The sequence below is a fragment of the Mytilus galloprovincialis genome, chromosome 1 (genome assembly GCF_965363235.1).
Source record: "Mytilus galloprovincialis chromosome 1, xbMytGall1.hap1.1, whole genome shotgun sequence".
Classification (NCBI taxonomy): domain Eukaryota; kingdom Metazoa; phylum Mollusca; class Bivalvia; order Mytilida; family Mytilidae; genus Mytilus; species Mytilus galloprovincialis.
Genome location: NC_134838.1, coordinates 117,617,883 through 117,629,451, shown reverse-complemented (window position 1 = coordinate 117,629,451; position 11,569 = coordinate 117,617,883). Strand labels below are relative to the sequence as shown.

General features: G+C 32.6%; 1 protein-coding gene across 2 annotated transcripts in view; it reads left to right on the top strand.

Moving 5' to 3' along the window:
• Window positions 1-1,247: 1,247 nt before the first annotated feature.
• LOC143054085 (nuclear pore complex protein Nup155-like) overlaps window positions 1,248-11,569 on the top strand; it is a 43,630-nt gene continuing 33,308 nt past the window's right edge. Inside the window, exons 1-6 of one of the 2 annotated variants that reach the window (XM_076226972.1) lie at window positions 1,248-1,300; window positions 5,346-5,494; window positions 5,866-6,003; window positions 6,683-6,779; window positions 8,365-8,435; window positions 11,264-11,356. In XM_076226972.1, the coding sequence (XP_076083087.1) occupies window positions 5,350-5,494; window positions 5,866-6,003; window positions 6,683-6,779; window positions 8,365-8,435; window positions 11,264-11,356 (544 nt within the window). In that variant the 5' untranslated portion in view covers window positions 1,248-1,300; window positions 5,346-5,349. The other variant, XM_076226982.1, reaches the window with a different exon arrangement.

Here is an 11,569-nt window from a genome sequence, read left to right as displayed (position 1 = left end):
GGATACATTTTTTAAAATCTTAACTATGTACCCAAAAGCCTGTGAACGTGGCCAGACAAACACCTTTTGTGCATTGCTTTTGAAGCTTAGAAAGTTAGAATCCAACAGGATTTAGCAGAACACATCGGGTGGACATTCAGTTGACATCAAAATATAAGTTGACCTTTCAAAGTCCTGATGCAAAGTAATTTTCTATTTTGGAGATGCATCCTCGTGAATTAAACTAGAATTTCTTACCAAATATAATTAAACTGCCTCACCACGCAAAGTGTCGCCGAAATCATTAAACACACCATGCAATTATCTGGATTTTTTTCTCGGGATTAGGCCTTGTTTTGTATGAGGAGAACCATATGATAACCGGATACAGTATTAAAAAAAATCAAAGTTATCTGATGAAATGTTGTTTGTTACTTCAAACGTTTCTAAATTATTGCACTCCCTTTTAGAAGAACGAATGAAACTCTTAGAAAATATCACTGTAGTTTGAAAAAAAATAAAAATATATATAATAAAATTGACCAGAAGTTGTCTCCCATAGACCTAGGACTACTAGTATACAATTATTGAATTTCTCCAGATTACAGTGGCCGTTCCAAAATAACTTTATGTTTAATAAAAAAAACCATGGCCTTTATAATCATGTTACTTTGTTTGTGTGCTTTATCATTCTAATCATTTAATGTGCTCAGACATGTCTCTGATGTGCTTTATTTTGTAATTCATTTGATTGTATAGATTAAATTTTGGACACCATGAATCAGGTTAATAAAATTTTCTTGTCTCTATATCTTATCTATCTATCAGGGAGTTACGATCTTCATCTGAGTATGGTTTTTATAACTGATTCCAAAGAAGCACCAGATTAAAAGAGTTGCTATCATCGGTATGGTTAAATAAATTCCGTATTTGACAAAAAATGTCATGAATACGGAAATAAAAAAAAACAGGTCCAAGTATAGACCCTTGATGAACACTTTTTATAAATAACAAGCATTTGACTATGTTGTCCTATCTTTACACCCTGTTTTCTTTTTGTGAGATGCCTTTTCCTTTATTAATCAAGTTCAGTTGTAAGTTATCTCTTTGCATATTTTTACGATGAAGAAAATAATCAAATAGACCATGTCACCGGTAGACAGACACACATTAATTAATATCGAAAACAATGATTTCAAATAACTGCTCCCTAGTAAATGGATATGTTTATTTCCGAACTTAGACTAACTTTTATTATTTTTCTACTTCCGGAAATTGAATTCGGCGGGGGCATGTGAAAATAGAAAATATATTTTTTAGAGTAAGCAGAAAAGCTTTATCGGTAATAAGATTACAGGAACATTTGCTAGATTTGACCATTACGCATAGCAGATAATTTTTTTCAAAGTAGAACTTAAATGTCCTTTTGACGGAGAAACTGCTGGTGAGAGACGGAGTAGCTCTCGCCGGGTTGCAAGTCTTGTTCAATATTTTTAGAGCAAACTTACACAGTACACGACAAACATAAATACATAATGGGGATGGTTTTTATTATTGATAGAATATGAAACACCAGTCAAAGAGGAAGATGTCTGTTACCTAATCAAAGTAGAAATAGAAGATATGAAGTTATTTAGACCCATGTCACTGCTAACATGTACATGTAGTTCAAATAATTATGATATGTTGGAAGGCTATTTTAAATTTTTGCTTTGACCTCTTCCTACGTAAATATAATAGCTGTTCACGACGTCATAATCATTTGGACTATGCTACATGTATCCTACCTTTGATATAGTCGCTGTCACGTAAAATTGTAAAAAAAAATTAGATAACAGCCGTGTTTACTGAAGATGATGTTTTTCATTTAGCGGAAGTAAAATCCTGTCCAAATGTCCACTACTGTCTTACCTTTTATTGTGTTTGCACTGTATAATCCTGACCTTCACATTTTTCAAGATTATTTTGTATGGTGGAATCTGACATTGTTATTACCAGAAGACTTGCTGTGGAGTTTCATGTGCTCTCCATTTTCTTGTGTCTCTCAGAGCTTTTCGTCATCTTTAAGTAAAAAGCACTGGAAATTGTACATGTATCATCAATGTCAAATATATTACCGGAGAGTAACGAATGTTATGGAATAAGGGATCCTCATAGAAACCAAAATGCCAATTTTTGTAATGGCCCTTTCAAACCTAACTTCCAAATGCCTAAAACCATTCCAGAACTTCAGAAAATTCTTTTCCGGTCTCCATTTCTTTGTTTACATTCCATTAAGTGTCATCAATCTTATTGGCAGACTAAAGAGGCCAAGCAAATTGTATTTTTAAGAATTTCAAAATGACAAGCACCTAATATCTGTACATGATTTTCCCACAATTTTTTTTTTTATATATTAAAATGACAGAAAATCTTTGGGAAACATACGATGTTCATGCTGTTTTTTTTTTATCAGGAATATAGAGTAGGTTAATAAAAAACAATATACACAAATAAAATGAAATATTTCCAAAAAAAATAAATATTTCCAAAAAAAATAAATTTGGTTCAATATTTAGAGATCGATATTCTGACCATATCATATAGTAAATATTCATATATCCTCGTGTATTGTATTTTCGACCTACTAACATATTTTTTCCGAATTTCCCTGTTATATGTTTGAACATAGACATACCTAATATTTTGAGAGTCGCTAGTATACTTGTGCATAAAATAATTGTATCGGAAATATATTTCGATCTTTAATTTATTTTTTCATTTGAGTTCATTAGATCGATGGCACCTTTGTTGACAAAAACAAGCGTCTTGTGTTTTCGACCTATCTAAAAAAAAAAGTCAAAAGTCGGAAACGACATGTCGTACATATACGGAATTGGTTATGAATTTGATACCAAAGTTTATATCAAAGTGTTAGAGGCGATCAAACTTACGACTTAAAGAATTAAATGGTTAAATATACAACTATAAGATATAAAATATTATTTTGATGTCTTTTTTGGACAAGTTGTACACATTTCAGAATGAGGCACTTTGGAAGCCTTGTATGGTCTTGTATACATTCATGTTTTTGTTAAATACTTTGGTTAATCTATTGTGAAGTGAGGTTGGTGAGTATTGTCTGTAATTTCCACTCACTCAGGGCTCACGCTACCAGGCGACTTGGGCGAAGAAGTCGCCTTCCCGACCGTCACTTCGCTTTCCCCGACCCCCAAAAGCGAAATCAAGTCGCCCTGTTCTTGGCGATACTCGCTTTCAGTCGCTTCCGTCATCGGACATTTTCAATTAGTAACAAGTTGAAGAAATAAACGATTCATTATCTTTAGAAAAGAGGTTGAAGCATTGTCTTCGCAGTGTTTAGCAGGTTATTTGATAAAAATACAACTTTTTATCACTTCATGCATTTTCGCAAGTTCCGGTGCTTGTTACTCGAAAACGTACATCAACCTAAATTTCGGCGGCAAAATAAGTTTGTTACTTCATTTAAACGTGATAAAAGTTGCCTCCAGTAAATGTTTAATCCATTTATTGCATTAAAAACGTCATGTTCCTTTTCAAATAACTTGTCAAACATCGTTTATTTTTGTAAATTTTCTTGCATTTGTCCATTTGTCCGCCATTGACCGATTTCTAAACCACGGATCTGAACCGAACCAGCTATGACCGAAATCCGTACTTTTACAATAATTACTACAGACGCACGGACAGAACAGCTGACAGAAGAATATTGATCCCAAAGGGAAAAATTATGCATTCCACACACATAAAGAGACTTTTGGTTACATCTAATTGATTGGTGTATATAATTCCCTATATTTTTTATGGATTGTTTCAAACTATTGATTAAAGTTGCTTAATTCTGAGGGACTGAGACTATTATACTAATTTCAATATATTATGGCCCAGCTTAATAACTTTTATATTTTTTTATGAGAAACACTGAATTTCATACACAAGATAATTTCTAATTAAAGTGTAATAATGATATATTATAATTTCTTTACATTTTTTAAAATAATTTTTTTTTAGTGCTAGATATTTAGTTGGAATAAGTTTCTCACAAGAACCTTAGTAAAACTTAAACAACTTTTAATTTCAAATGTTACTTTAATTGTATTTTTTTTACTCAGATATGAATTGAACAATATAAAAAGAACATTATTTACATATGGCCCTTTATACTATTGTAAAATCCAAACATTGTAGCGCACCGCGCGAATGAGCACTTCTCTTTCAAATCTCACCACTTCTCCCTATCAGTTTCAAAAAGAGAAGTCACTTCTCCCTATAATTCTGAAGTAGTGTGAGCCCTGCTGACTATTTTTTTCTGTAAATAAAATTTAACTGATATTTTATTTTTTCGGTAAAAAGCTGTAAGGAGCATGCATATTTCCGTATTCAAATTAACTTTAAGTATTACAACTAACCACCTGACAGTCATGTGACTTAATGACCTTGAAGTTAACTTTGCATGCAAAAAGACCTCTGCCATAAGTTTAGAAAATTTGTTTATTTTAGTCCGATTCTTTTGGAAGGTAAAACTAGTATTAGTGAAAAGGGTACAAAAATGTGATATCAAATAAAAAAACGTAAATACTAAATATAATAACTTTATTTGAAAAATCTTCACCCAACATGGTATCATTTGCTATTGTTACTAAGTATAGCAGCCGAATATGACGTCATGCGGGCATGCACAGCATACAGGAAGTGAAAGTAGAATTAGGTCGAAAACACAATACGAGACGATACAATTCTGTTGATGTCAAATTTCAGATTTCCTATTGAATAAATCCCCATTTTATTGCGAATTTCAAAGCAATATCATACAAACAAATAATATAATATAAAAAAAATCACCTAATTGACAATAGAGCAATTTGATTGGATATATAAATTCAATGTGTCACATGGTTTTGGCGCCATTAGAATTTGATGTAAACATTAACAAACAGGGTCAGCTGCTCCAGTACAAATGTATGAAACAGCATGGTACATTTAGTGCCTGAAAAACAATTATGAGTAACCAAGCTTGACAATACACAGTAATAAAAAACAAAGCTGATCATTCTACTGAAAAGTAAAATAAAAAATGTCCTTAAGTGCATGACTTACCATCATTACTGGATATGTGCTTGTGGCTGTAGGTGCAAATGTAATAACAATTGCTATAAAGTAGAATATATTACAAGGAAACTCTGCTTTGCTGTGATGAATATTTTATTTTGATCCTTGTGTCTTGTATACAAATCATGCAATTAAAAAGTACAAGATAATAAATTGCAGCTGACAGACTGGTTTTTCTTGTTCAGCAAATTGGGGAAAAAAAAGAGTTTTTTCATGTACATAATTCATATCCTTTGTAGGAAAATGACATCTTTTATGACCACAACAGGACTATCTCCTCCCTCTCATCAAGATGTTTTGGATTCAAGTGCTCGGCTTATTGACAAGCAGTTACAAGATGACAGAAACTGTTTGGAGTTATCAGATCAATTAAAAGTCCCTGTTCATAGTAAGATTCATATTATAGTAGATGAAGTAATAGGTTAATAGCTGTTTTAAAAGTCTTTACCGGTAGTTATTTGACTGTTAAAAAGAAAAAAAAAGAAATATGTATGCTTCAGATTGGAATGAAATTATGAAAACTTAATTTCAAGGTGGTATTCTATTTGTTTATTGTATTTCTGGAGTAATCTTGTGAATTATGAAAAAGGAGAAAATTAAAGGTAACACTATATCATGTTTATTGAGAGTAGAACACTGTGTTTTGTTCAATTCAGCTGGGGTAGATCTTCAGAAATCATAATATCTTCCTACATGCAACTATATTCAGAAGAATAATTGTTATAAGTTAATTTTGAATGACTCTCTTTTATTTAACAGATCAGCCAAGTCACAGTGGACTAAATGAGTTTGACTATCCAAGTTTCCCAGATGCAGGAGTAGCTTTAGATTGTCTGACAGAAGTAAGCAATGTTAAAAGAGTGCCCTTACCTGCTGAATTGGTGGAACAGTTTGGTCGTATCCTTTTGTCAACAATACTTTAATGGGTATAATGATTTTGACCCATTGGTCAGTCTGTCCCTCAGTCCTATTTTTGTCATTGCAACTCCTCTGAAACCACACAAGAGAATTTCATGAAACTTTGTAGATAATTAGTTAATACTACGTAGATGTGCATATTGACTGGAAATTACGATTCAACTTTTTTTCTAGCATATGCTCCTTTGAACTTAAAATTTTGGCCTTCATATACTAGTGCATCATGTTTGTCATCGCTACTCCTCTGAAATCCCACAACAAAATTTTATGACACTTTATAGATTATAAGGAGATGATGTGTAGATTTTCATATCTACAAGACATTTTTATCAGTAGACTTTTTCCAGAGTTCTTGAAAAGTGGTGGTCAGGGATTTGACCACCAAAATTTGCGAAGGAGCGACACGTTGTGGTATTTTGTAATAGAAATAGTAGTGAGGACCAGCAGTTTATCTTCAGGGATCACCAGATATAAAAAGATTTCAAGAACTCTGTTTTTCATGAGTCTTTGAAATGAGGAATATTGTGATATTTTTTTACCCTTGATAATTTTGGGCCCAGGGGTATGAGATGGTACTCACAAAGGTTCTTTTATTTGGTATGGTTACCAGAAGCATAAATTAAAATAATGAGTAGAATTAACCTTAACAAATGGACAGGAATGCAGTGTAATTGTATGATGGGCTTGTTTCCAGACATCAGTAGGGCATGGTTAACTATAGATAGTGATATATTTGTGTGGAAGTATGAAGATGGGTAAGTATACAATGGGAATCAGTGACATCAGTAGAGCATGGCTAACTATAGATAGTGATATATTTGTGTGGAAGTATGAAGATGGGTAAGTATATAATAGGGATCAGTGATGAATGGGATGTTATCAATGGAATAGAAGGATACCACAAACTGTACAGCTTTGTAAATAAGTTTGTTGATATAATGGCAGAGTTTAAATAACATTTAATTTAGTTTATTAAATTAAATTGAATTAAGCATATTATTTCTTAGAGATGGAAACTGTCAACTTTTAGCAAGTTAATGGCTAAATCACATTCTAGTTAAAACTGAGGAACATAGATATCTGCTTGTTTTATAGTTGCATATGTTCACGTTAAGACTAATTCATCTGAAAATGTTTGTAAAAAAGAGTGTATTGCAGGTCTATATTGAAAATACAAACACAGAAAAAGAACCTAAAATAAAGAATCTGAACTGATGTTCAAATTCTAGTTGTACTTATGAGATGAAATGTATGTTTTCAGTCTTAGTTAATTTATTTTGTTGTTTGGTGTTTTTATGCCCCACCTACGATAGTAGAGGGGCATTATGTTTTCTGGTCTGTGGCTCTGTTCGTCCGTCTGTCCGTCCGTCTGTGGCTCCGTTCGTCCGTCCGTTCAGGTTAAAGTTTTTGGTCAAGGTAGTTTTTGATGAAGCTGAAGTCCAATCAACTTGAAACTTAGTTGCTTATGGTATGATCTTTCTCATTTTGAAGCCAAATTAGACTTCTGACCCCAATTTCACGGTCCATTGAACATAGAAAATGAAAGTGGGAGTTTCAGGTTAAAGTTTTTGGTCAAGGTAGTTTTTGATGAAGCTGAAGTCCAATCAACTTGAAACTTAGTACACTTGTTGCTTATGGCATGATCTTTCTAATTTTAAAGCCAAATTAGACTTTTGACCCCAATTTCACGGTCCACTGAACATAGAAATGAAAGTGGGAGTTTCAGGTTAAAGTTTTTGGTTCAGGTAGTTTTTGACGAAATTGAAGTCCAATCAACTTGAAACTTAGTACATATGTTCTCTATTGTATAATCTTTCTAATTTTAATGCCAAATTAGATTATTACCCAATTTCACGGTCCATGGAACATGGAAAAGGATAGTGTGAGTGGGGCATCCGTGTACTTTGGACACATTCTTGTTTTTATGCCCCACCTACGATAGTAGAGGGGCATTATGTTTTCTGGTCTGTGCGTCCGTTCGTTCGTCCGTCCGTCCGTCTGTCCCGCTTCAGGTTAAAGTTTTTGGTCAAGATAGTTTTTGATGAAGTTGAAGTCCAATGGACTTCAAACTTAGCATACATGTTCCCTATGATATGATCTTTTTAATTTTAATGCCAAATTAGAGGGTTTACCCCAATTTCACGGTCCACTGAACATAGAAAATGATAGTGCGAGTGGGGCATTTGTGTACTGGGGACACATTCTTGTTGGTTATATTACTGAGTCATCATATGTAGTATTAAACATATCAAGAAATACCCAATATGTAAAAACATCAATAGACAATTCATAAATTTCACTATTTTGAGATCATTTTAATTAAATATTTTCTATTTTTAGAACTGATATAGCGTATTTTGATGGACTGAATGAAACTATTTTGTCAGTTGCACTTGTAAGACCTAAACAAGGTATGTGGTATTCTTTTCATTGTTTAAATATCAACATTATATTAAAAGACTAAAAAGTATGCTAAAATTGTGGTTGATGTGACCAATAGTTGTTAATTTCTATGTCATTTGGTCACTTGTGGAGAGTTGTCTCATTGGTAATCATACCACATCTTTTTATACGACCGCAAAAATTTTAATTTTTATGCCCCACCTACGATAGTAGAGGGGCATTATGTTTTCTGGTCTGTGCGTCCGTTCGTTCGTTCGTTCGTCCGTTCGTTCGTCCGTCTGTCCCGCTTCAGGTTAAAGTTTTTGGTCGAGGTAGTTTTTGATGAAGTTGAAGTCCAATCGACTTCAAACTTGGTACACATGTTCCCTATGATATGATCTTTCTAATTTTAATGCCAAATTAGAGATTTTACCCCAATTTCACGGTCCACTGAACATAGAAAATGATAGTGCGAGTGGGGCATACGTGTACTGAGGACACATTCTTGTTTGGTCGTATGTTGCTATCACGTTGGCGTCGTCGTCTGCGTCGTCGTCGTCGTCGTCCGAATACTTTTAGTTTTCGCACTCTAACTTTAGTAAAAGTGAATAGAAATCAATGAAATTTTAACACAAGGTTTATGACCACAAAAGGAAGGTTTAGATTGATTTTGGGAGTTTTGGTCCTAACATTTTAGGAATAAAGGGCCAAAAAGGGCCCAAATAAGCATTTTCTTGGTTTTCGCACTATAACTTTAGTTTAAGTGAATAGAAATCTATGAAATTTTGACACAAGGTTTATGACCACAAAAGGAAGGTTGGGATTGATTTTGGGAGTTTTGGTTCCAACAGTTTAGGAATTAAGGGCCAAAAAAGGGCCCAAATAAGCATTATTCTTGGTTTTCGCACAATAACTTTAGTATAAGTAAATAGAAATCAATGAAATTTTAACACAAGGTTTATGACCACAAAAGGAAGGTTGGGATTGATTTTTGGAGTTGAGGTCACAACAGTTTATGAATTAAGGGCAAAAAAGGGGCCCAAATAAGCATTATTTTTGTTTTTTGCACCATAACTTTAAGACTTTTAAGTAAATAGAAATCTATGAAATTTAAACACAAGGTTTATGACCATAAAAGGAAGGTTGGGTTTGATTTTGGGAGTTTTGGTCCTAACAGTTTAGGAATAAGGGGCCCAAAGGGTCCAAAATTGAACTTTGTGTGATTTCATCAAAAATTGAATAATTGGGGTTCTTTGATATGCCGAATCTAACTATGTATGTAGATTCTTAATTTTTGGTCCCGTTTTCAAATTGGTCTACATTAAGGTCTAAAGGGTCCAAAATTAAACTTAGTTTGATTTTAACAAAAATTGAATCCTTGGGGTTCTTTGATATGCTGAATTTAAAAATGTACTTAGATTTTTAATTATTGGCCTAGTTTTCAAGTTGGTCCAAATGGGGGTCCAAAATTAAACTTTGTTTGTTTTCATCAAAAATTGAATAAATGGGTTCTTTCATATGCCAAATCTAACTGTGTATGTAGATTCTTAATTTTTGGTCCAGTTTTCAAATTGGTCTACATTAAGGTCCAAAGGGTCCAAAATTAAACTAAGTTTGATTTTATTAACAAAAATTAAATTCTTGGGCTTATTTGATATGCTTTATCTAAATATGTACTTTGATTTTTGATTATGGGCCCAGTTTTCAAGTTGGTCCAAATCAGGATTCCATATCAAGTATTGTGCAATAGCAAGAAATTTTCAATTGCACAGTATTGCACAATAACAAGAAATATCTAATTGCACAATATTGTGCAATAGCAATTAATTTTCAATTGGAGTTATCTTTCTTTGTATAGAATAGTAGTTGATAATATATGTTGGAAATTTGCCAGACATGACTATGATGTCATTTTCTATTTTTATTTGCCAATAACTTTATGTAAATAACTTCATTGGAAATTTGCCAATATAAAATGTTGCTGATGAAGCTTTTTTTTCCTTATCTTATATAAAATGTTTTTAGATAATGTATGTTGGACATTTGCCAGACATGACTATGATGTCATTTTCTATTTTTATTTGCCAATAACTTTATGTAAATAACTTCATTGGAAATTTGCCAATATAAAATGTTGCTGATGAAGTTTTTTTTTATTGTTTTATACAATAAACAATGTATATTCACTTTTACTACCAACCAATCTTTACCATTCAGTGATAACAAGCACTTTATTTAACATTTTAATATTTTATGATGTATTTAAAAGAGTAGTTATTGTTGCAAACTCCATTAGAAATTTGAATTGATATCAGTTTTGGAAAAAGGGAAGCGGGGATGTGAAAAAAAGGGGGGGGGGGGTTAAATTTTTCTCATTTCAGATTTCATAAATAAAAAGAAAATTTCTTCAAACATTTTTTTGAGAGGATTAATATTCAACAGCATAGTGAATTGCTCAAAGGCAAAAAAAAACTTTTAAGTTCATTAGACCACATTCATTTTGTGTCAGAAACCTATGCTGTGTCAACTATTTAATTTAAGATTGAAAAGTTTGAAGAAGAAATCTTTAATTGATTTGTAAAATCTTGACATTTGTTTTGTGTAAAAAAAACCCCATGTAATGTCAAAAATTTTATCACAATCCAAATTCAGAGCTGTATCACGCTTGAATGTTTTGTCCATACTTGCCCCAACTGTTCAGGGTTCGACCTCTGCGGTCGTATAAATCTGCGCCCTGCGGAGCACCTGGTTCTTTTTTTTTATATAAATAAAAAAAATATTCATTTAAGATTAGATGATGTATCCCATAGTTTAAATACATTCCTTATGAGTTCAGTTGATTTTCTTTGTTTTACAGGAATATTCCAGCCACATATACAGTATTTATTATGTCTGGCTACTCCAGTAGATATTGTTCTACTAGGGGTCACCTTTACAAGACCATTTGATGGTGAGTAATGGCTTATTAACCCCTTCCATATGTTGATTTATTACAATATCTTTTCCATTAAACAGTTATAGTGTGGTAAGAATAGTATCTACAATAAATATTGAATGAGATTTATCAGACGATATAACGGTTGGAAATGGATACCAAGCAAACAATACCAAAAAAACCCAACATTTAGAGGTCAAAATAAGGTCAACAATTACTATTTATAAT